Here is a 25,624-nt window from a genome sequence, read left to right on the forward strand (position 1 = left end):
GCTTTATTACTACCGTTGACAAAATTGTTTCTTGTTTTCAAAACAAAAGCTCTAGCACAAATATAGCAATCAATGCTTCCCTCCATGAAGGGCCATTCTTTTACTTTTATTGTTGAGTCAGTTCACCTACCTCTCTCACCCTCAAGAAGCAAACACTCGTGTGAATTGTGCATTGATTCCTACATACTTGCATATTGCACTTGTTATATTACTTTGCATTGACAACTATCCATGAGATATACATGTTATAAGTTGAAAGCAACCGCTGAAACTTAATCTTCCTTTGTGTTGCTTCGATACCTCTACTTTGAATTATTGCTTTGTGAGTTAACTCTTATGCAAGACTTATTGATGCTTGTCTTGAAAGTACTATTCATGAAAAGTCTTTGCTATATGATTCAATTGTTTACTCACGTCATTTACCATTGTTTTGATCGCTGCATTCATTACATGTGCTTACAGTAGTATGATCAAGGTTATGATGGCATGTCACTCCAGAAATTATCTTTGTTATCGTTTACCTACTCGGGACGAGCAGGAACTAAGCTTGGGGATGCTGATACATCTCCGACGTATCGATAATTTCTTATGTTCCATGCCACATTATTGATGATATCTACATGTTTTATGCATACTTTATGTCATATTTATGCATTTTCCGGCACTAACCTATTAACGAGATGCCGAAGAGCCAGTTGTTGTTTTCTGCTGTTTTTGGTTTCAGAAATCCTAGTAAGGAAATATTCTCGGAATTGGATGAAATCAATGCCCAGGGGCCTATTTTCACACGAAGCTTTCAGAAGACCGAAGGAGTCACGAAGTGGGGCCACGAGGTGGCCAGACAACAGGGCGGCGCGGCCTGGCCCTTGGCCGCGCCGGCCTGTTGTGTGGGGCCCTCGTGTGGCCCCCTGACCTATCTCCTCCGCCTACTTAAAGCCTTCATCGCGAAACCCCCAGTACCGAGAGCCACGATACGGAAAACCTTCCAGAGACGCCGCCGCCGCCAATCCCATCTCGGGGGATTCAAGAGATCGCCTCCGGCACCCTGCCGGAGAGGGGAATCATCTCCCGGAGGACTCTTCACCGCCATGGTCGCCTCCGGAGTGATGAGTGAGTAGTTCACCCCTGGACTATGGGTCCATAGCAGTAGCTAGATGGTCATCTTCTCCTAATTGTGCTTCATTGTCGGATCTTGTGAGCTGCCTAACATGATCAAGATCATCTATCTGTAATGCTATATGTTGTGTTTGTTGGGATCCGATGGATAGAGAATACTATGTTATGTTGATTATCAATTTATACCTATGTGTTGTTTATGATCTTGCATGCTCTCCGTTGTTAGTAGAGGCTCTGGCCAAGTTTTTGCTAGTAACTCCAAGAGGGAGTATTTATGCTCGATAGTGGGTTCATGCCTCCATTAAATGGGACAAAGATGAAAGTTCTAAGGTTGTGGATGTGCTGTTGCCACTAGGGATAAAACATCGATGCTATGTCCGAGGATGTAGTTATTGATTACATTACGCACCATACTTAATGCAATTGTCTGTTGTTTGCAACTTAATACTGGAAGGGGTTCGGATGATAACCTGAAGGTGGACTTTTTAGGCATAGATGCATGCTGGATAGCGGTCTATGTACTTTGTCGTAATGCCCAATTAAATCTCACAATACTCATCATATCATGTATGTGCATTGTCATGCCCTCTCTATTTGTCAATTGCCCAACTGTAATTTGTTCACCCAACATGCTATTTATCTTATGGGAGAGACACCTCTAGTGAACTGTGGACCCCGGTCCATTCTTTTAATCGAATACAATCTACTGCAATACTTGTTCTACTGTTTTCTGCAAACAATCATCATCCACGCTATACATCTAATCTTTTGTTACAGCAAGCCGGTGAGATTGACAACCTCACTGTTTCGTTGGGGCAAAGTACTTTGGTTGTGTTGTGCAGGTTCCACGTTGGCGCCGGAATCCCTGGTGTTGCGCCGCACTACATCTCGCCGCCATCAACCTTCAACGTGCTTCTTGGCTCCTACTGGTTCGATAAACCTTGGTTTTTGCTGAGGGAAAACTTGCCGCTGTACGCATCACACCTTCCTCTTGGGGTTCCCAATGGACGCGTGTTGTACGCGTATCAGTGTGGAGTTTATCCTGGCCAGGATCGGTGTGAGTATGTTTTGGTCGCCGAAAACGCGGTGCTGCTTCGGATCCATCGGTGGCGTGGTTTGGCCGTGTTTGCCAGTACTTGATGATTTATTACTCCGTTACTGAAATTATTTTTGCCAGTACTTGATGATTTATTCCTCCGTTAGTGTAATTAGTTGTTACATCTTAATTGCTCAATATTATTTATTCCAACATCTGTTGTTTGACACATTCAAAATTGGTTCCTTGTAGGTAACTGATCCGGCAATCGATAGAACATCGGCCGAGATTGCGTGTACACTTGAGAAGAAGTTGAAAGCAGTTGCATCTACAGCTAAGAAGAAGAAGGGTGCAAGTCAGAAAGACACTGCTTAGATATTGTCATCAAATTACTACATAGTTACTGTCAGTGTTACATAATGTAAAACTGCTTAGACAATGCCTCCAAAACAGCAAAGTTATGCATCTGTGCATGTTAGTACTGTAATGTGACCACTGTGATTTGTTATTAGTACTGTAATATGACTTATACCTTAACTTTGACCAAATCTGTGCCTGTTAGTACTGTAATGTTATTACTACTGTAATATGACCAGTGTCATGCTTGTAGTTTTAGGGGCATTTTGTTTACTAGCTTGTAAAGACATTTAGAGGCACATCTCAAACTGCCTCTAAAGACATTTAGAGGCAAATTTCAATGTGCCCCTGAAAAACTTTAGAGGCAAAACACTAAGTGCCCCTGAAACCTTTAGAGGCACTTTTCAAACTGCCTCTAAAAACCTTTAGAGGCACTTTTCAAACTGCCCCTAAAAACATTTAGAGGCACTTTCCAAACTGCCCCTAAAAACATTTAGAGGCACTTTCCAAACTGCCCTAAAAACATTTAGAGGCACTTTCCAAACTGCCCCTAAAAACATTTAGAGGCACTTTCCAAACTGCCCCTAAAAACCCTTTGAGGCACTTTCCAAACTGCCCCTAAATGTATTTGGGACATTTCATTCAAAGTGCCCCAAATACATTTAGGGACACAAGCATCCGGGGCACTTTTCATAGTGCCCCTAAAAGTAATTAGGGGCGCTTTGGCTACCTATTGGGGCACTTTGAAGTGCCCCTAAATATGGACCGTACAGTAGTGCAATGGATTGACAAAACATCAGAAAGCTAATTAGGAAAAGGTAAAAAAGCTAGCTGATGTCATTTGGCTGAGAATTAGCTTAATTCCCAGTCAACTGAGCTTTAGATGGACCGATATTATAGAGTACGATGGGAGAGAATAGAAGGCAAAGCGTACACAATCCTTTGATAAGCCTTTGTACACCCCAAAATTGTATTGAACGTATCTGGATCGGATTGTAACATGGTGATGAAAGTTGGGGACATGCCAAAGGTGGAGATCGCCTGCCTGAGTTGTTGCCTGCCGGTTTTATTTTTTTGTGGGACGGGAGGGACGGTCGGACGAAGGAATTCGCGTGTGTGGGTCATCTGGCTGCCGGTTTTCTTCGCTTGGGGGCGGGATCGATTCTGTTTTCTTACACGGTTTTTCTGTGCGGGAAAGAAAGGAACGAGGGAACGGACTGCGTGGTCTTTTTTACATACAAAACGGTTTTATTACCTACCAACACCAGCTATCCCCGTATAATAGTGAAGATATCTGCAGATACCTTATGGTGTGTCTTTGAATTTACCGTAATGAGATGTGCTTTTAGGACGGGTGTGGATAAATATCAGAGATATATGGGACAGACTGATCGACACTGTACGTCAATGGCAATATACCTAAAGCAATACATAACACTGCGTTTGGATGCATAGACTTGAGTCTAGAGTTGAATTCAACTGGGAATTTCAAATCTAAGGTGGAAAGGAAATGACTTCCAATTCGAAATTTGCTCTTCAAATTAATGGGGGTACCCAATTCTAGTTTATATATGAATGCAGAAACATGAAATTCGATAAGGCTTGTGACCTCAAATCTTACAATAGGGAATGTTTTATTACGTCCATCTTTCCTTCACTTTGTGATGTGACCAATGAAGTCCTCCATGTCTGCCCACGACGAGCCGCCTTCTGACACCGCGGCACGAATGTCCTTGGCGAGCGCCTTCGCCGCGTTCCGCACGGCGATGCCTTCGTCGGAGTCCATCGCCCTCCGGATGACCTCTTGGATATCCTTGGCGGGCAGCGTCTCCCGGCTCTTCTCCCACGGCCTGATGACGATGCCGGCCTTGAGGTAGCCGCACACGTACCCGGCGTTCCACGGCTGGTCGGAGTGCATGGGCCACGCCAGGATCGGTTTCCCGTGGCCCAGGCCTTCCAGCAACGAGTTCCAGCCGCAGTGGCTCACGAACGCCGCCGTGGCGCCGTGCGCCAGGATCTCCAGCTGCGGCGCCCACCCGGTGATCACCAGCCCCGTCCCTTCGGTCCGCTTCCTGAACTCGGGAAGGATACTCGCGTGACGCCCGCTCTCGCCGCCGGCTTCCGCGAATATGTCTGCACGGTCGGCGTCGCGCAGTACCCAGATGAACCGCTGCCCGCTACTCTGCAGCGCCGCTGCCAGCTCCTCGATCTGCTTGCCGGGCAGCGACGACATCGTACCGAAGGACACGTACAGCACCGAAGAGACCGGCTGCTTGTCAAGCCAGTCCATGCACTCGTGCCGCGGCTGCGCCGACGGGGCGGGTCTGGTCGCGTCGAGGTCGAGGTCGAGCAGCGGGTTTAGCGGGCCGATGGTGAAGAGCTTCTTGCCGTCTTTGGAGAGGGTATCGTTGAGCTCTTCGATGAAGTCTCCATCGAGCGCGCGGCAGGAGTTGAGGAGCAACCCGGCGCCGGGCACGCCGAAGCCGCCCTGCTTCTGCGCCAGCTCAAGGAACTCCTTGGTGAAGAGGAATTCTGGCGGCGGGACGGGTAGGCCGAGCGCGCGCACCAGGCAGTGCCCGGGGTCCTTGAACCCCGCGGCGAACGACTGCGCCCCGCACTGGAAGGCGTACGCCTCGCAGTTGGGCAGCCGCGACGCCTCGGACGCCGGGAAGGCCATGATGCCGTCGTGCACGACCACGACGCGGCGGTTTGTCGCGGCCAGCTCCTGGAGGAGTCGCCCGAGTGGGGCAGCGGCGTGGTCGCAGAAGGCGTCGAAGAGAGGCTGCAGGTGGACGGGGTACGCGATCGGGTTCTCGGGGTCAGGCGGCGGCGTCTCGTAAGGCGGGATGCCGAGGGCGGTGAAGTGGAGGTGGAGCGAGCGGACGGTGCGCGCGTCCCAGCCCTGCACGCGCGCGCGCACCTGGCAGACGTGCGCGGCCGTCGCTGCGTAGTGCACGTCCAGGCCACGGGAGGCAAGCAGCAGCGACAGGTGCAGCATCTGGTTCAGGTGGCCCTGCGCCGGGAACGGCACCGCCACGATGGCCACAGCCGCTGCTGGTGCAACCTCCGTTGCCGCCGGAGCCATGCTGCAGAGTCCACTCCCGTTTCTCGCCGGAGCCAGTCACCGTGTGGTTGTGCCACTGCCACAGGTTACAAGTGCCACAATCGCAGTGACCACGCAGCTGCATTTGTAGGGGAGAGGCACACCGCACACCGCACACCGCACACACAGCGCGACACTGCGGGTTACTTTCTTGATCCAATCGATCCGATCTGGCCTTCTAGCTGGCCGGGGGACACATTGGCCCATCCAATTGAATCACTATTTACTACTCCACAGTACGGCATAAACTAAAGCTGCATTCGTAGTAAAGCCTGTGGGCCGAGGTAGAGACGCTCGAGTGAGTTCCTAGTTTTTACTGTGGCAAACGACTGCTGTAACATTCACACAAAAAAAAGACTGCTGTACTGTAACGACCTCGCACGGGAAAATATCTACGGTGCGTTTTGTAACCTGCATGGCTTTTTTTTTTTTGCATTGGACTGAGAAGTGAAATGGGATGTTTGGTTGCGTGAAGTTGACCGCGTTGTTGCATGAACCGGGTTTTAAAGCACCTCCAGAACAGGTCCAAAGGGATGCCTAAAATGACAGTTTCTGTGGAGTTTGGTCCGTTGTCGTGAGAAGGTTGCACGCGTGGGGAAGGGAGACGGAAACGCCACGTTTCTTTGGGAACACACGCCATAAGTAGCCTCACCGTCCCCCTCTTCTTCATCTCATTCGCCTTTTCACTCTCACCGCCCCAAACTGTCACATCACCAAGGCGGTTCCTCTACCGCCGACAAATCCGCCGCACCGCCGCAAGGAGGAGCAACGGGACCCGAGGAGGAGGCGACAACGAGGTGCACCGTGACCTCGACCGGAACCTGCACCGCGGCTCTTCACCGGCATCTCGAGTTCGGGCGCGACTTCGACCTCGTTATCGACCTGAACAATGGCGTTAAGCTCCTCTTCCTCTTATCTTCGTCGTTGTTGTGCGACAACAGGTCATGCTTCACCATTTGCGACGACATGCAGATTAGATCGGCTAGAGTTTCCATTAGGATTGGGTTCGGATAGGCGATTGCTTGTTGTTCGTCGCGACTGCTTATTGTTTGTGTCGTTTGTGATAAGGGGTGGCCCGATCTTCTCAGTAAGCGAGGTGGATGGTGATGAACACACGATGAACACAACGGAGATAACTTGATGATAACTTGTATGACGCAACGAGATCTCTCGATTGATCCCTGTCGCCAATGCAACAGCTCTCAACCCTGCAAGATATTCGCAACTCCACACACTTGCGCACGTAGCCGCCGGCCACGAAGCGGTAAGTTGCAACCTTCTAATTCCCAATGGAACAGCAGATCACACAAGACTTTCAGGGGTTCAACACCAAATCTATGCAATATGGTGTAGAAATTCAATAGAGTTGCAAGGCAAACAACTATGAACTAGGGTTTATCTTAAACATGGTCTAAACCTAATTTGGGGGCGTCCTGGGCACTTATATAGGGGTTCAGGACGACCTCAGGTCGAAAAGATACAAAAATAACCGACCCAGAATAGATCTGGTCGAGACAGACTCGGACTCGACCGGCCTAGGGGCCGGTCGACCGGGTCTGGGACCGGTCGGTCCGGTTTGGACCGGACCTGGCGCCGGGTGGAAACCGGCTAAACTTCCAGGCTTACTGGATGTGCCCCGGCTGGCACAAGCGCAGCGCCCGGTCGGCGCCGGGCTGGGCCGGTCTGGCGCCCGGTCATACCGGGCCTGGGACCGGATGCACCGGGGTGGCAGCCGGTCAGACCGGGTCTGGCGCCGGCCTGGACTTGGTCTTCTTCCCTCGCGCATGCCTCCCTCTCCTCTCTCGCGCTTCCATGGGATGTCTTCATGTCCAGCTTCATGGCCAGCTCCATGTCCAGCTTCTTGTCCAGCTGCTCCTCTCCTTCTCGTGCGATGCTTGCTCCCTCCTCATACCTGATCATACATAAGTTCTAGGACTTAGACAGTATAAAGTTCTCATCGATCAAACTATCACTTCGGAACAAATTTACCTGTTGTTTAAGTAGTTTCGCACGAGCTCGTGTCATTGGTCCAATCCTGACTTCATTGGACTTGAGCTTCACAGCAGGATCATCTTCAACTTGTAATGACGGAGGTAGTAGTGTGGTAGGGATGTCCTCATCATCTCCCCTCCCCCCTTCAAAAGGCGTCGACCTCGACGCTCCTAGGTCTTCTCCGTCATATGGTATCAAATCAGCAACATTGAAAGAATTACTGACACCAAACTCATCAACTGGAAGATCTATCGAGTATGCATTATCATTGATCTTGGCAAGCACTTTGTAAGGACCAGCACCACGAGGAAGTAACTTGGACTTCCGCAGCTTCGGGAACCTATCCTTGTGAAAATGTACCCAGACCATATCACCAGGCTTGAACAATATCTCCTTGCGCTTCTTGTTCATTCTTGTAGCATTGCTCTTGCCTTTCTTCTCTATCAACTCTTTAGTCTTCACATGAATCTTTCGCATAAAATCTGCCCTCTTTGATGCCTCCATATTGACTCTCTCATGTATGGGTAGAGGCAACAAATCAAGCGGAGTAATGGGTTTAAAACCATAAACCACTTCAAAAGGACACAGCTCTGTGGTAGAATGTACCGCCCTGTTGTAAGCAAACTCCACATGCGGTAAACAATCTTCCCACTCCTTCAAGTTCTTCTTGATCATGGATCTCAACAGTTGTGACAATGTTCTATTCACCACTTCAGTTTGACCATCAGTTTGGGGATGACAAGTAGTGCTGAAAAGCAGCTTCGTCCCCAGCTTTCTCCACAGCGTCTTCCAGAAGTAGCTCATAAACTTCACGTCACGATCAGAAACAATAGTCTTCGGGACTCCATGTAGACGTACAATCTCCCTGAAAAATAGATTAGCAATATGCGATGCATCGTCGCTCTTGTGGCAGGCAATAAAGTGTGACATCTTAGAGAATCTATCCACTACCACAAATATAGAATCATGGCCTCTCTTAGTACGCGGCAAACCCAACACAAAATCCATACTAATATCCTCCCAAGGTGTAGTAGGTGCCGGTAAAGGAGTATACAAACCGTGAGGTTTCAGCTTGGACTTGGACTTGTTGCAAGTAATACATCTCTTCACATACCTGTCCACATCCCGCCTCATCTTTGGCCAATAAAAGTGGTCAGCCAGCATGAGTAGCGTCTTCTCACGCCCAAAGTGACCCATCAAACCTCCAGCATGAGATTCCTGCAATAAGAGCAAACGCACAGACGATTCTGGAACACATAGTTTGTTAGCTCTAAACAAGAACTCATCATGTATGTGATATTTTTCCCATGTTGTACCAATAGCACACAAGCGATATGGTTCAGCAAAATAATGATCAGTAGCATACAAATCACATAGGACCTCTAAACCAGGAATTTTAACATCAAGTTGAGTTAATAGCATATTCTTCCTAGATAGAGCATCAGCAACAATATTATCTTTTCCCTTCATATGCTTAATAATGTATGGAAAAGACTCAATGAACTCAACCCACTTAGCAAGACGCTTATGCAAAGTAGATTGAGCTTTCAGATATTTTAAAGCTTCATGATCAGAATGTATGATAAATTCTTTTGGCCACAAGTAATGTTGCCAAACTTTGATGGCGCGTGATGCACACGTCCGTTGGGAACCCCAAGAGGAAGGTATGATGCGCACAGCAGTAAGTTTTCCCTCGGAAAGAAACCAAGGTTTATCGAACCAGTAGGAGTCAAGGGCCACGTGAAGGTCGTTGGTGACGGAGTGTAGTGCGGCGCAACACCAGGGATTCCGGCGCCAACGTGGAACCTGCACAACACAATCAAAATACTTTGCCCCAACGTAACAGTGAGGTTGTCAATCTCACCGGCTTGCTGTAAACAAAGGATTAAATGTATAGTGTGGAAGATGATGTTTGTTTGCGAAGAACAGTAGAGAACAATGATTGCAGTAGATTGTATTCAGATGTAAAAGAATGGACCGGGGTCCACAGTTCACTAGTGGTGTCTCTCCCATAAGATAAATAGCATGTTGGGTGAACAAATTACAGTTGGGCAATTGACAAATAGAGATGCATACATATCATGATGATTACTATGAGATTTAATCGGGGCATTACGACAAAGTACATAGACCGCTATCCAGCATGCATCTATGCCTAAAAAGTCCACCGTCGGGTTAGCATCCGCACCCCTTCCAGTATTAAGTTGCAAACAACAGACAATTGCATTAAGTATGGTGCGTAATGTAATCAACACAAATATCCTTAGACAAAGCATTGATGTTTTATCCCTAGTGGCAACAACACATCCACAACCTTAGAACTTTCTGTCATCGTCCTGCATTCAATGGAGGCATGAACCCACTATCGAGCATAAATACCCCCTCTTGGAGTTACAAGTATCAACTTGGCCAGAGCCTCTACTAGCAACGGAGAGCATGCAAGAACATAAACAACATATGTATGATAGATTGATAATCAACTTGACATAGTATTCAATATTCATCGGATCCCAACAAACACAACATGTAGCATTACAAATAGATGATCTTGATCATGATAGGCAGCTCACAAGATCTAACATGATAGCACAATGAGGAGAAGACAACCATCTAGCTACTGCTATGGACCCATAGTCCAAGGATGAACTACTCACGCATCAATCCGGAGGCGGGCATGATGATGTAGAGCCCTCCGGTGACGATTCCCCTCTCCGGCAGGGTGCCGGAGGCGATCTCCTGAATCCCCCGAGATGGGATTGGCGGCAGCGGCGTCTCTGGAAGTATTTCCGTATCGTGGCTCTCGGTAATAGGGTTTTCGCGACGGAGAGTTTAAGTAGGTGGAAGGGCAGGGTCGGTGGAGGCACGAGGGCCCCACACCATAGGGCGGCGCGGGCCCCACCCAGGCCGCGCGGCCCTGTGGTTTGGGCGCCTCGTCGCCCCACCTCGTATGCTCTTCGGTCTTCTGGAAGCTCCGTGGAAAAATAAGACCCTGGGCGTTGATTTCGTCCAATTCCGAGAATATTTCCTTTGTAGGATTTTTGAAACCAAAAACAGCAGAAAACAGCAACTGGCGCTTCAGCATCTCGTTAATAGGTTAGTGCCGTAAAATGCATATAAATGATTTAAAGTATATATAAAACATGTGAGTATTGTCATAAAAGTAGCATGGAACATAAGAAATTATAGATACGTTTGAGACGTATCAAGCATCCCCAAGCTTAGTTCCTACTCGCCCTCGAGTAGGTAAACGATAACAATGATAATTTCTGAAGTGACATGCTATCATAATCTTGATCAATACTATTGTAAAACATATGAAGTGAATGAAGTGATTCGAAGCAATGGTAAAGACAATGATTAAACAACTGAATCATATAGCAAAGACTTTGTATGAATAGTACTTTCAAGACAAGCATCAATAAGACTTGCATAGGAGTTAACTCATAAAGCAATAAATTCTTAGTAGAAAGTTTTGAAGCAACACAAAGGAAGATATAAGTTTCAGCGGTTGCTTTCAACTTCAACATGTATATCTCATGGATAATTGTCAACACAAAGTAATATGATGAATGCAAATAAAAAAGTATGTAGGAATCAATGCACACAGTTGACACAAGTGTTTGCTTCTAAGATAGAAAGAAGTAGGTAAACTGACTCAACATAAAGTAAAAGAATGACCCTTCGCAGAGGGAAGCATGGATTACTATTTTTGTGCTAGAGCTTTTATTTTGAAAACATAGAAACAATTTTGTCAACGGTAGTAATAATTCATATGTGTTATGTATAAGACATCTTATAAGTTGCAAGCCTCATGCATAGAATACCAATAGTGCTCGCACCTTGTCCTAATTAGCTTGGATTAACACGGATTATCATTGCATAACATATGTTTCAACCAAGTGTCACAAAGGGGTACCTCTATGCCGCCTGTACAAAGGTCCAAGGAGATAGATCGCATTTGATTTCTCGTTTTTGATAGATCTCAACAAGGACATCCATACCGGGACAACATAGAAAACAGATAATGGACTCCTCTTTAATGCATAAGCATTCAACAACAGATAATATTCTCATAAGAGATTGAGGATTAGTGTCCAAACTGAAACTTCCACCATGATTCATGGCTTTAGTTAGCGGCCCAATGTTCTTCTCTAACAATATGCATACTCAAACCATTTGATCATGAAAATCGCCCTTACTTCAGACAAGATGAACATGCATAGCAACTCACATGATATTCAACAAAGGTGTAAAAGTTGATGGCGTCCCCAGAAACATGGTTACCGCTCAACAAGCAACTTATAAGAAATAAGATACATATCAACATATTCTATACCACAATAGTTTTTAAGGCTATTTTCCCATGAGCTATGTATTGCAAAGACAAAGAATGAAATTTTAAAGGTAGCACTCAAGTAATTTACTTTGGAATGGCAGAGAAATACCATGTAGTAGGTAGGTATGGTGGACACAAATGGCATAGTTTTTGGCTCAAGGATTTGGATGCACGAGAAGTATTTCCTCTCAGTACAAGGCTTTGGCTAGCAAGGTTGTTTGAAGCAAACACAAGTATGAACCGGTACAGCAAAACTTACATAAGAACATATTGCAAGCATTATAAGACTCTACACTGTCTTCCTTGTTGTTCAAACACTTCACCAGAAAATATCTAGGCTCTAGAGAGACCAATCATGCAAACCAAACTTCAACAAGCTCTATGGTAGTTCTTCATTAATAGGTGCAAAGTACATGATGCAAGAGCTTAAACATGATCTATTTGAGCACAACAATTGGCCAAGTATCAAATTATTCAAGACAATATACCAATTACCACATGAAGCATTTTCTGTTTCCAACCAAATAACAATCAACGAAGCAGTTTCAACCTTCGCCATGAACATTAAAAGTAAAGCTAAGAACACCAGTGTTCATATGAACGAGCGGAGCGTGTCTCTCTCCCATACAAAGAATGCTAGGATCCGAGTTTATTCAAACAAAAACAAAAATAAAAGCAAACAGACGCTCCAAGTAAAGCACATATGATGTGACTGAATAAAAATATAGTTTCACTAGAGGTGACCTGATAAGTTGTCGATGAAGAAGGGGATGCCTTGGGCATCCCCAAGCTTAAATGCTCGAGTCTTCTTGAAATATGCAGGGATGAACCACGGGGGCATCCCCAAGCTTAGACTTTTCACTCTTCTTGATCATATTGTATCATCCTCCTCTCTTGATCCTTGAAAACTTCCTCCACACCAAACTCGAAACAAACTCATTAGAGGGTTAGTGCATAATCAAAATTCACATATTCAGAGGTGACATAATCATTCTTAACACTTCTGGACATTGCACAAAGCTACTGAAAGTTAATGGAACAAAGAAATCCATCAAACATAGCAAAACAGGCAATGCGAAATAAAAGGCAGAATCTGTCAAAACAGAACAGTCCGTAAAGACGAATTTTTATGAGGCACTTAACAGGCTCAGATGAAAAAGCTCAAATTGAATGAAAGTTGTGTACATATCTGAGGATCACGCACGTAAATTGGCAGATTTTTCTGAGTTACCTACAGACGGGGCTGCTCAATTTCGTGACAGTAAGAAATCTGTTTCTGTGCAGTAATCCAAATCTAGTATCAACCCTACTATCAAAGAATTTACTTGGCACAAAAATGCAATAAAATAAAGATAAGGAGAGGTTGCTACAGTAGTAACAACTTCCAAGACTCAAATATAAAACAAAAGTGCAGAAGTAAAATAATGGGTTGTCTCCCATAAGCGCTTTTCTTTAACGCCTTTCAGCTAGGCGCAGAAAGTGTGAATCAAGTAACATCAAGAGATGAAGCATCAACATCATAATTTGTTCTAATAATAGAATCAAAAGGTAACTTATTTCTCTTTCTAGGGAAGTGTTCCATACCTTTCTTGAGAGGAAATTGATACTTAATATTACCTTCCTTCATATCAATAATAGCACCAACAGTTCGAAGAAAAGGTCTTCCCAAAATAATGGGACAAGATGCATTGCACTCAATATCCAAGACAACAAAATCAACGGGGACAAGGTTATTGTTAACCGTAATGTGAACATTATCAATCCTCCCCTAAGGTTTCTTTGTAGAATTATCAGCAAGATTAACATCCAAATAACAATTTTTCAATGGTGGCAAGTCAAGCATATTATAGATTTTCTTAGGCATAACAGAAATACTTGCACCAAGATCACATAAAGCATTACAATCAAAATCATTGACCTTCATCTTAATGATGGGCTCCCAACCATCTTCCAACTTCCTAGGAATAGAAGTTTCAAGTTTTAATTTCTCTTCTCTAGCTTTTATGAGAGCATTTGTAATATGTTTTGTAAAGGCCAAATTTATAGCACTAGCATTAGGACTTCTAGCAAGTTTTTGTAAGAACTTTATAACTTCAGAGATATGACAATCATCAAAATATAAACCATTATGATCTACAGCAATGGGATCATTGTCCTCAATATTTTGAAAAATTTCAGCAGTTTTATCACAAACAGTTTCAGAAGTTTCGGGTAGTTTTGCACGCTTTGCACTAGGAGTAGAAACATTGCCAACACCAATTATTTTACCATTGATAGTAGGAGGTTTAGAAACATGTGAAGCATCAACATTACTAGTGGTGGTAATAGTCCAAACTTTAGCTACATTATTCTCTTTAGCAAGTTTTTCATTTTCTTCTTTTTCCCACCTAGCATGCAATTCAGCCATCAATCTAATATTTTCATTAATTCGAACTTGGATAGCGTTTGCTGTAGCAAATGACTTAATATCTTTATCTTCATTAGGCATAACTTTCAATTTTAAAAGATCAACATCAGCAACAAGACTATCAACCTTAGAAGCAAGAATATCAATTTTACCAAGCTTTTCTTCAACAGATTTGTTAAAAGTAGTTTGTGTACTAATAAATTCTTTAAGCATGGCTTCAAGACCAGAGGGTACACTTCTACTATTGTTGTAAGAATTACCATAAGAATTACCATAACCATTACCATTATTAGAAGGATATGGCCTATAGTTGTTACCAGAATTATTCCTATAAGCATTGTTGTTGAAATTATTACTTTTAATGAAGTTCACATCAACATTCTCTTCTTGAGCAACCAGTGAAGCTAAAGGAACATTATTTGGATCAACATTAGATCTACCATTAACAAGCATAGACATAATAGCATCAATCTTATCACTCAAGGAGGAGGTTTCTTCAACAGAATTTACCTTCGTACCTTGTGGAGCCCTTTCCGTGTGCCATTCAGAGTAATTAATCATCATATCATCAAGAAGCTTTGTTGCCTCCCCCAAAGTAATGGACATAAAAGTACCTCCAGCAGCTGAATCCAATAGGTTCCGCGAAGAAAAATTTAATCCTGCATAGAAAGTTTGGATGATCATCCAAGTAGTTAGTCCATGGGTAGGGCAATTCTTTACCAAAGATTTCATTCTTTCCCATGCTTGAGCAACATGTTCATTGTCCAATTGCTTAAAATTCATTATACTACTTCTCAAAGATATAATTTTAGCAGGAGGATAATATCTACCAATGAAAGCATCTTTACATTTAGTCCATGAATCAATACTATTCTTAGGCAAAGATAGCAACCAATCTTTAGCTCTTCCTCTTAAGGAGAAAGGAAACAATTTCAGTTTTATAATGTCTCCATCTATATCCTTATACTTTTGCATTTCACAAAGTTCAACAAAATTATTAAGATGGGCAGCAGCATCATCAGAACTAACACCAGAAAATTGCTCTCTCATAACAAGATTTAGTAAAGCAGGTTTAATTTCATAGAATTCTGCTGTAGTAGCAGGTGGAGCAATAGGTGTGCATAGGAAATCATTATTATTTGTGCTAGTGAAGTCACACAACTTAGTATTCTCAGGAGTACCCATTTTAGCAGTAGTAAATAAAGCAAACTAAATAAAGTAAATGCAAGTAACTATTTTTTTTGTGTTTTTAATATAGAGAACGCAAACAAGATAAATGAATAAAGTAAAGCGAGTAACTATTTTTTTTTGTATTTTTGATATAAAGAAACAAGCAAAGCAGTAAATAAAATAAAGCAAGACAAAAACAAAGTAAAGAGATTGGAAGTGAGAGACTCCCCTTGCAGCGTGTCTTGATCTCCTCGGCAACGGCGCCAGAAAACAGTCTTGATGGCGCGTGATGCACACGTCCGTTGGGAACCCCAAGAGGAAGGTGTGATGCGCACAGCTGTAAGTTTTCCCTCAGAAAGAAACCAAGGTTTATTGAACCAGTAGGAGTCAAGGGCCACGTGAAGGTCGTTGGTGACGGAGTGTAGTGCGGCGCAACACCAGGGATTCCGGCGCCAACGTGGAACCTGCACAACACAATCAAAATACTTTGCCCCAACGTAACAGTTTGTCAATCTCACCGGCTTGCTGTAAACAAAGGATTAAATGTATAGTGTGGAAGATGATGTTTGTTTGCGAAGAACAGTAGAGAACAATGATTGCAGTAGATTGTATTCAGATGTAAAAGAAGACCGGGGTCCACAGTTCACTAGTGGTGTCTCTCCCATAAGATAAATAGCATATTGGGTGAACAAATTACAGTTGGGCAATTGACAAATAGAGATGCATACATATCATGATGATTACTATGAGATTTAATCAGGGCATTACGCCAAAGTACATAGACCGCTATCCAGCATGCATCTATGCCTAAAAAGTCCACTTTCGGGTTAGCATCCGCACCCCTTCCAGTATTAAGTTGCAAACAACAGACAATTGCATTAAGTATGGTGCGTAATGTAATCAACACAAATATCCTTAGACAAAGCATTGATGTTTTATCCCTAGTGGCAACAGCACATCCACAACCTTAGAACTTTCTGTCACTGTCCCAGATTCAATGGACGCATGAACCCACTATCGAGCATAAATACCCCCTCTTGGAGTTACAAGTATCAACTTGGCCAGAGCCTCTACTAGCAACGGAGAGCATGCAAGAACATAAACAACATATGTATGATAGATTGATAATCAACTTGACATAGTATTCAATATTCATCGGATCCCAACAAACACAACATGTAGCATTACAAATAGATGATCTTGATCATGATAGGCAGCTCACAAGATCTAACATGATAGCAAAATGAGGAGAAGACAACCATCTAGCTACTGCTATGGACCCATAGTCCAAGGATGAACTACTCACGCATCAATCCGGAGGCGGGCATGATGATGTAGAGCCCTCCGGTGATGATCCCCCTCTCCGGTAGCGTGCCGGAGGCGATCTCCTGAATCCCCCGAGATGGGATTGGCGGCGGCGGCGTCTCTGGAAGTATTTCCGTATCGTGGCTTGATGCGTGCAGTTAACACACGTCCGTTGGGAACCCCAAGAGGAAGGTGTGATGCATACAGTAGCAAGTTTTCCCTCAGTAAGAAACCAAGGTTATCGAACCAGTAGGAGTCAAGGAACACGTGAAGGTTGTTGGTGACAGAGTGTAGTGCGGCGCAACACCAGGGATTCCGGCGCCAACGTGGAACCTGCACAACACAATCAAAGTACTTTGCCCCAACGTAACAGTGAGGTTGTCAATCTCACCGGCTTGCTGAAAACAAAGGATTAACCGTATGGTGTGGAAAATGATGTTTGTTTGCGAAGAATAGTAAAGAACAAGTATTGCAGTAGATTGTATTTCAGATGTAAAGAATGGACCGGGGTCCACAGTTCACTAGTGGTGTCTCTCCCATAAGATAAATAGCATGTTGGGTGAACAAATTACAGTTGGGCAATTGACAAATAGAGAGGGCATAACAATGCACATACATATCACGATGACTACTATGAGATTTAATCAGGGCATTACGACAAAGTACATAGACCGCTATCCAGCATGCATCTATGCCTAAAAAGTCCACCTTCGGGTTAGCATCCGCACCCCTTCCAGTATTAAGTTGCAAACAACAGACAATTGCATTAAGTATGGTGCGTAATGTAATCAACACAAATATCCTTAGACAAAGCATTGATGTTTTATCCCTAGTGGCAACAACACATCCACAACCTTAGAACTTTCTGTCACTGTCCCAGATTCAATGGAGGCATGAACCCACTATCGAGCATAAATACTCCCTCTTGGAGTTACAAGTATCAACTTGGCCAGAGCCTCTACTAGCAACGGAGAGCATGCAAGAACATAAACAACACATATGATAGATTGATAATCAACTTGACATAGTATTCCATATTCATCGGATCCCAACAAACACAACATGTAGCATTACAAATAGATGATCTTGATCATGATAGGCAGCTCACATGATCTAACATGATAGCACAATGAGGAGAAGACAACCATCTAGCTACTGCTATGGACCCATAGTCCAGGGGTGAACTACTCACACATCGATCCAGAGGCGATCATGGCGATGAAGAGTCCTCCGGGAGATGATTCCCCTCTCCAGCAGGGTGCCGGAGGCGATCTCCTGAATCCCCCGAGATGGGATTGGCGGCGGCTGCGTCTCTGGAAGGTTTTCCGTATCGTGGCTCTCGGTACAGGGGGTTTCGCGACGAAGGCTTTAAGTAGGCGGAAGGGCAGCGTTGGAGGGCTGACGAGGGGCCCACCCCATAGGGCGGCGCGGGCCCCCCTTTAGCCGCGCGGCCCTATGGTGGCAGCGCCTCGTGGCCCCACTTCGTATCCTCTCCGGTCTTCTGGAAGCTTCGTGGAAATATAAGACCCTGGGCGTTGATTTCGTCCAATTCCGAGAATATTTCCTTTGTAGGATTTCTGAAACCAAAAACAGCAGTAAAACAAAGAATCGGCTCTTCGGCATCTCGTCAATAGGTTAGTGCCGGAAAATGCATAATAATGACATAAAGTGTGTATAAAACATGTGAGTATCATCATAAAAGTAGCATGGAACATAAGAAATTAAGGATATGTTTGAGACGTATCAAGCATCCCCAAGCTTAGTTCCTACTCGCCCTCGAGTAGGTAAACGATAACAAGGATAATTTCTGAAGTGACATGCTATCATAATCTTGATCAATACTATTGTAAAGCACATGAGATGAATGCAGCGATTCGAAGCAATGGTAAAGACAATGAGTAAACAACTGAATCATATAGCAAAGACTTTTCATGAATAGTACTTTCAAGACAAGCATCAATAAGACTTGCATAAGTGTTAACTCATAAAGCAATAAATTCTTAGTAGAAAGCTTTGAAGCAACACAAAGGAAGATATAAGTTTCAGCGGTTGCTTTCAACTTCAACATGTATATCTCATGGATAATTGTCAACATAAAGCAATATAACAAGTGCAATAGGTAAACATGTAAGAATCAATGCACACAGTTGACACAAGTGTTTGCTTCTAAGATAGAAAGAAGTGGGTAAACTGACTCAACATAAAGTAGAAGAATGGCCCTTCGCAGAGGGAAGCATGGATTACTATTTTTGTGCTAGAGCTTTTCATTTTGAAAACATAGAAACAATTTTGTCAACGGTAGTAATAATTCATATGTGTTATGTATAAGACATCCTATAAGTTGCAAGCCTCATGCATAGAATACTAATAGTGCCCGCACCTTGTCCTAATTAGCTTGGATTAACACGGATTATCATTGCATAACATATGTTTCAACCAAGTGTCACAAAGGGGTACCTCTATGCCGCCTGTACAGAGGTCTAAGGAGAAAGTTCGCATTGGATTTCTCGCTTTTGATTATTCTCAACTTAGACATCCATACCGGGACAACATAGACAACAGATAATGGACTCCTCTTTTAATGCTTAAGCATTCAACAACAGATAATATTCTCATAAGAGATTGAGGATTAGTGTCCAAACTGAAACTTCCACCATGATTCATGGCTTTAGTTAGCGGCCCAATGTTCTTCTCTAACAATATGCATACTCAAACCATTTGATCATGAAAATCGCCCTTACTTCAGACAAGACGAACATGCATAGCAACTCACATGATATCCAACAAAGGTGTAATAGTTGATGGCGTCCCCATAAACATGGTTACTGCTCAACAAGCAACTTATAAGAAATAAGATACATAGCAACATATTCAATACCACAATAGTTTTTAAGGCTATTTTCCCATGAGCTATGTATTGTAAAGGCAAAGAATAGAATTTTAAAGGTAGCACTCAAGTAATGTACTTTGGAATGGTAGAGAAATACCATGTAGTAGGTAGGTATGGTGGACACAAATGGCATGGATTTTGGCTCAAGGATTTGGATACACGAGAAGAGTTCCCTCTCAGTACAAGGCTTAGGCTAGCAAGGTTGTTTGAAGCAAACTCAAGTATAAACCGGTACAGCAAAACTTACATAAAAACATATTGCAAGCATTATAAGACTCTACACTGTCTTCCTTGTTGTTCAAACACATTAACCAGAAAATATCTAGACTTAGAGAGACCAATCATGCAAACCAAATTTTAACAAGCTCTATGTAGTTCTTCATTAATAGGTGCAAAGTACATGATGCAAGAGATTAAACATGATCTATATGAGCACAACAATTGCCAAGTATCAAATTATTCAAGACATTATACCAATTACCACATGAAGCATTTTCCGTTTCCAACCATATAACAATGAACGAAGCAGTTTTCAACCTTCGCCATGAATATTAAAAGTAGCACTAAGAACACATGTGTTCATATGCAACAGCGGAGCGTGTCTCTCTCCCACACAAAGAATGCTAGGATCCGATTTTATTCAAACAAAAACAAAAACAAAAGCAAACAGACGCTCCAAGTAAAGCACATAAGATGTGACTGAATAAAAATATAGTTTCACTAGAGGTGACCTGATAAGTTGCCGATGAAGAAGGGGATGCCTTGGGCATCCCCAAGCTTAGATGCTTGAGTCTTCTTGAAATATGCAGGGATGAACCACGGGGGCATCCCCAAGCTTAGACTTTTCACTCTTCTTGATCATATTGTATCATCCTCCTCTCTTGACCCTTGAAAACTTCCTCCACACCAAACTCGAAACAAACTCATTAGAGGGTTAGTGCATAATTGAAAGAGATTTCTATTTTCGTGCCCTCGGGTCGTTAGTTGTACTCAGTTTTCCCCAGCCCCTTAGTTTTTCCTCAGTTTTCCCCAAGCCTTTGTCTGAAACCCGCAGAAAGAGCTCAGACGGAAGAAATCTGTTTATTTGAACGTTCGGTGCTGACGTGTGGTGCCGCGTCGTCTGTGGGGCCGCGTCGTGTGGGGTTGGTAGGAAGGGACCGTGTGGGACAGCACGAGACCGTGTTTGGTTGTACGTGAGAGCTGGGTTTTGTCTCTCTCGGCCCAAATTGGCATTTTTAACAGCACCTTTTCCCCTCTTTCTCTCTCTGTCTTTTTCACCAAATTAGTATCAAATCTAGAGAAGCTTCTATTTCTGTCTTTCTTCAATTATTTATGCCTTTTGGCCCTCGTTTTTCCCCAATATGGTAGCAAATCTAGTAGCAAATCTAGAAGCTATTATATGATAAATTCACAGCAGCATAATCAGAAAACTAAGTATAATATATAGGTAAACTGCATACAGCAGCCAAAAGCAGCCAATAACATTGTTAATGTTCACGACAAACTAAGCTGAAAAAAAATACAAGACGCACGCAATGTATGGCCAACAAGAAGATTAGGATACCCCAGGATGAATGAATTTGTTATTCATTCCTTATATATTTCTCCGTCGCTCCAGCCGTGCATTATCCCAAGGAAATATTCATTGAACTCCCGCCATCTGCAGTGTGCGGCCAATACATCCTCCAAACGGTATGGCGTGTGTTCATTTCTTAGACCGTAGCTTCCCAATCTATGCACATATTGTGGCGACTCATCCCAGGAATTTGTATCATGAAAGTACTCTCTGGTATAACCCAAATCCGCGTAGTAGATGTAGCCAGGTCGAAGAGTCGGGTGCACTCTGGTGTCGACGGAGATACACCGGATATAATGCACGAACAAGGCATGAATGCCAATGTTACTGACCGGATGGAGAGAGCGGCTCTGAGTGTCCACACGGTACACCACAGGCGTGTTTTTCATCAACACAAGCAGCAGATCACCATCCGACTTCACAAGGTAGAACTTGTCACGTCCAAGTTCTGGAAATGAAATTAGTGTCTCCATCTTGACACTGCTCGCGCGCTGCTGCTTCTGTACATTGGTGCACACTATTCTTCCAGACTCAAAATTGTCCGAAGCTATTGCATACAGTTTACCATTGAACGGGGTAATGCAACACATACTATGATTCTTGATCGAAAATCTTCCTTCTCCCCAACCATGTTCATATATATCCTTAGTTGGAGTGCTCTCATCGACCCAACCAAGTTCCTCCGGGTAATGTCTGCAAGCGAAGACCATAGTCGGGGAGTTGATTGCAGCGACTGAATCCAGAAAAATAGTTGGCATCTGCGCCTCAAACATAGTGTTCGATGTCTTTGTGAGTGGGTTCAGAAGCCGTATCTTGTGCGGCGGGTTCTTCTGGGCAAGCACGATGACGCCACGGGAAAAGCCGACGAAGTAGAATCTAAAATATATTGATGAAGATAACATTCAGCACTAAGATTGAAAATAAGAATAGATTAACCCTATAGATATGGAGGAATTTGAACCTTGCACGAACTGCAGGTAGATCTATGGTGACGTAGCGGGATGTGCCGAGATGGAGGAAGGTGAACTCAGCGGCGCGTGGAAGGGCGTGGTCTAGCATGATCCATTCGTGCAGGTGCACGTCGGGATTAGGTAAACCTGAGCGCCAATTTCTACAGACTTGCCTCATAGCAGAGTAGGTGTCCACGTACTCCTCATTCGCCAATAAGCATTCACCGATCTTGTGAAGTGGTCCGTCAGCCGTGAGACAGGCCCAGTTCACGGAGGCGCCGTGCTTGGATGCGCCGCCCACGGAGGCGACGGGCTCGGCGGCGACGGGCTCGGAGGCGACGGGCTCGGAGGCGACGGGCTGGGAGGCGACGGGCTCGGAGGCGACGGGCTCGAGGGCGATGGCCGCCGGCGCATTCTTCTTCTCCATCGCCGGCAGGGGAGCGCTCGTACGGCGGTTGGGGTTTTTTGGAGAAGTTGATGGGATGTGAGAGGGGTGGTTTCGTGCGTGAGCGAGAATGAGACGTATGTGTGCAGAGGGAGGGAGACTTATGCGTCCTAAATGTGACCCGCGTCCTACGCGTCCACTATTGCACGTCTGCACCGCGACACGCGTCAACAATGGCACGTCTTCCACTTCTGCACCGCAACACGCGTCCTCGAGTCTAACCCTGGAAATTTAGATATACTCAGGTATACCCTCGAGTCATATACTAGCATTTTTTGTGTGCTCAGTTTTCGCCTTGAGTGCTAATACTGGCTAGTGCAATATACTCAGTTTTACCCTCAAGTGGCTGGTCAACAGAGAGTCAACAAATGGGATTAACTAGTTAAATGAGTTATTTAATGTGCAAAAAATTCCCAAAAAGAGTGGCACTTACTCATGGAGTCGTTAGCACAAATTGCCACTTCTCAAATCATAGATAAATCATAGATAAATCAAGTTTTACCACCAATTGCCACTTCTCAAATCACCTAGTAGCTATGAAGGTGCATGGTTTTCCACAATAAGCCCTACCCAAAACAGCTTTCCCCAAAACATACTTTGTCTGAATGAGGCCATAATTTTCACACTCATGTATATTTGTATTGCAAATAGTTTGAGGTAGGCCAAGATGGGTTTCATTGTACCAAACACGCATTTTCCATTTTTTAAATCTCATATTTGAATCCCTTAGTCTGTTTACTACTCACTTGCCCTTGGTTTCTTGATACTACTCAGTTTTGCCCTCTCCCTTCACAAATTCTCGCGTACGCCCAACATTGCCCCGATTGGTCTAGCCGATGTCACGCGGATCGTGCCCGCCGACCGTTGATCGTAGGATTTAACGGGCAGGATAACCCCTATCTCTCTCTTTCTCTAGTCGGGGCCACCACCCTCTCTCTCTGTCGGCGGTTAGCTTCCACCCTCTATGTATGCTTAAGGGCGGTTACCCAGTACGCTAAAGTTTGGTTTTCTGCATTATTTTTCACGAGCTAAATTATAAACTCTTTTAGGCATTATTTTTCATGCAAAATATGATACACCATCACCAATTTGTTGTAGCCATTACTTTTCACGCAAAAAAATGATACACCATCACCAATTTGTTTAGCCATTATTTTTCACGCAAAAAAATGATACACCATCACCAATTTGTTGTAGCCATTACTTTTCACGCAAAAAATGATACACCATCACCAATTTGTTTAGCCATTACTTTTCACGCAAAAAATGATACACCATCACCAATTTGTTTAGCCATTACTTTTCACGCAGAAAATGATATACCATCACCATTTCTTTTAGCCATTACTTTTCACGCAAAAAAATGATACACCATCACCCATTTCTTGTAGCCATTATTTTTCACGCAAAAAATGATACACCATCACCCATTTCTTGTAGCCATTTCACGCAAAAAATGATACACCATCACCCATTTATTGTAGCCATTTCACGGTAAAATGATAAACTATCACGAATTACCATTTCTTTTAGGCATTACTTTTCACGGTAAAATGATAAACTAAATCACGAAGTTCCATTTCCGTCAAAATAGTCCGCATTACTTTTTTGTTGAGATATATACCCCCACAACGATCATCTCCTCCTTAAATTATTGTGTAAACCCCCACAACGGTCACCTCCTCCTTAATTTATTGTGTAAACCCCTACAACGGTCATCTCTCCCTTATAAACACCCACAACGGCCATCCCTTGTGTCAATAGGTTCTGCCTCTCTCTTCTTCGTTCACATACACTTGATCATCCATTGCCATGGCTTCCACGTCTCGGACGCGGACCGGAAGGGGAAGGGGAAGGGGAAGGGGAAGGGGAAGGGGAAGGGGAAGGGGAAGGGGAAGGGGCGGCCGGGGTGGTGGATCATCATCATTGCCACCACCACCGTCGTCAACACTGCCATTGATCATAGAGGACTTCTTCATCGTCATCTACGAAGACCCTTTGGTCAAGAAGGTACGTACGCGTTCACACATATATGATGCATGTGATTAATTATGGGCATGTTCTAAAAAACCTTTAATTTCAAACGATCGGCGCTCGATCTCTTTGCAGGCACTCCCAAAAAAGTTTGCGGACTATCTTGACGGCCAGGAGCCAGCTAAGGTGTATCTGCGAGCAGCTGACTGCGGTCCTCGTCTCTGGACCGTGGAGGTCCTATTTGACGGACAAGACCGGATGTATCTCGATAAGGGCTGGAAGAATTTCGCCATCGCGCACGGTGTGGATTTCGGCTGCTACGTACACTTCAAATATGAAGGCGATGATGTGCTCACAGTGAAGGTGTTCGACGGAACAATGTGCAGGAAGTACTACTACTCAGACGACGAAGATACTGACGATGAAAGTGACGACGACGTGAAGCCATGCATCCATCCCCTTTAGATAAGGGGATTGTGACCAAGAATATATATGTAGCTTTATATGCATCGATTTAGAGATCTACTAGCTATTTTCTATATATTTAGAGATCTAGCTATTTTCTATATATTATGCACAATGTTTAGCATAAGAGTCACTTTAGATTAAGCTACGAAAATAGTCACTGCCATGGGCTGAGGCGGCCCCACAGAGCGGCTCTATATTATATTCTCTAAATAAATAGACAACCCCAGCGGTCATTGGCTGTGGAGGCCCCACAGAGCGGCAATATATGATTTTCTATAAATAAATAGACGACCCCACTGGTCATTGGCTGCGACAGCCCCACAGAGCGGCAAATATATGTCTTTTCCTGAAAAATAGATGACCCCACTGGTCATTGGCTGCGGCAGCCCCTCAGAGCGGCAATATATGACTTTTCCTGAAAAATAGATGACCCCACTGGTCAATTGCTGCGGCAGCCCTATAGAGCAGCCACATTTGTCAGCACGAGATGGGTCAGAGA

The 25,624-nt window shown here is 44.2% G+C and overlaps 1 protein-coding gene across 1 annotated transcript; it reads right to left on the reverse strand.

The window, feature by feature from the left end:
* Nucleotides 1–4,004: 4,004 nt before the first annotated feature.
* Nucleotides 4,005–5,719, reverse strand: LOC127336002 (cis-zeatin O-glucosyltransferase 2-like). Its single transcript, XM_051362742.2, has one exon. The coding sequence runs from the start codon at nucleotides 5,592–5,594 to the stop codon at nucleotides 4,164–4,166; it is 1,431 nt and encodes a 476-aa protein (XP_051218702.1). The 5' UTR covers nucleotides 5,595–5,719; the 3' UTR covers nucleotides 4,005–4,163.
* Between the last annotated feature and the right edge of the window lie 19,905 nt (nucleotides 5,720–25,624).

This window comes from Lolium perenne, chromosome 2, assembly GCF_019359855.2.
Source record: "Lolium perenne isolate Kyuss_39 chromosome 2, Kyuss_2.0, whole genome shotgun sequence".
Classification (NCBI taxonomy): domain Eukaryota; kingdom Viridiplantae; phylum Streptophyta; class Magnoliopsida; order Poales; family Poaceae; genus Lolium; species Lolium perenne.

What these genes read in the sequence shown, in the direction of transcription:
- LOC127336002 (XM_051362742.2), bottom strand. Translation starts at nt 5,594, where the DNA reads ATGGCTCCGGCGGCAACGGAGGTTGCACCAGCAGCGGCTGTGGCCATC.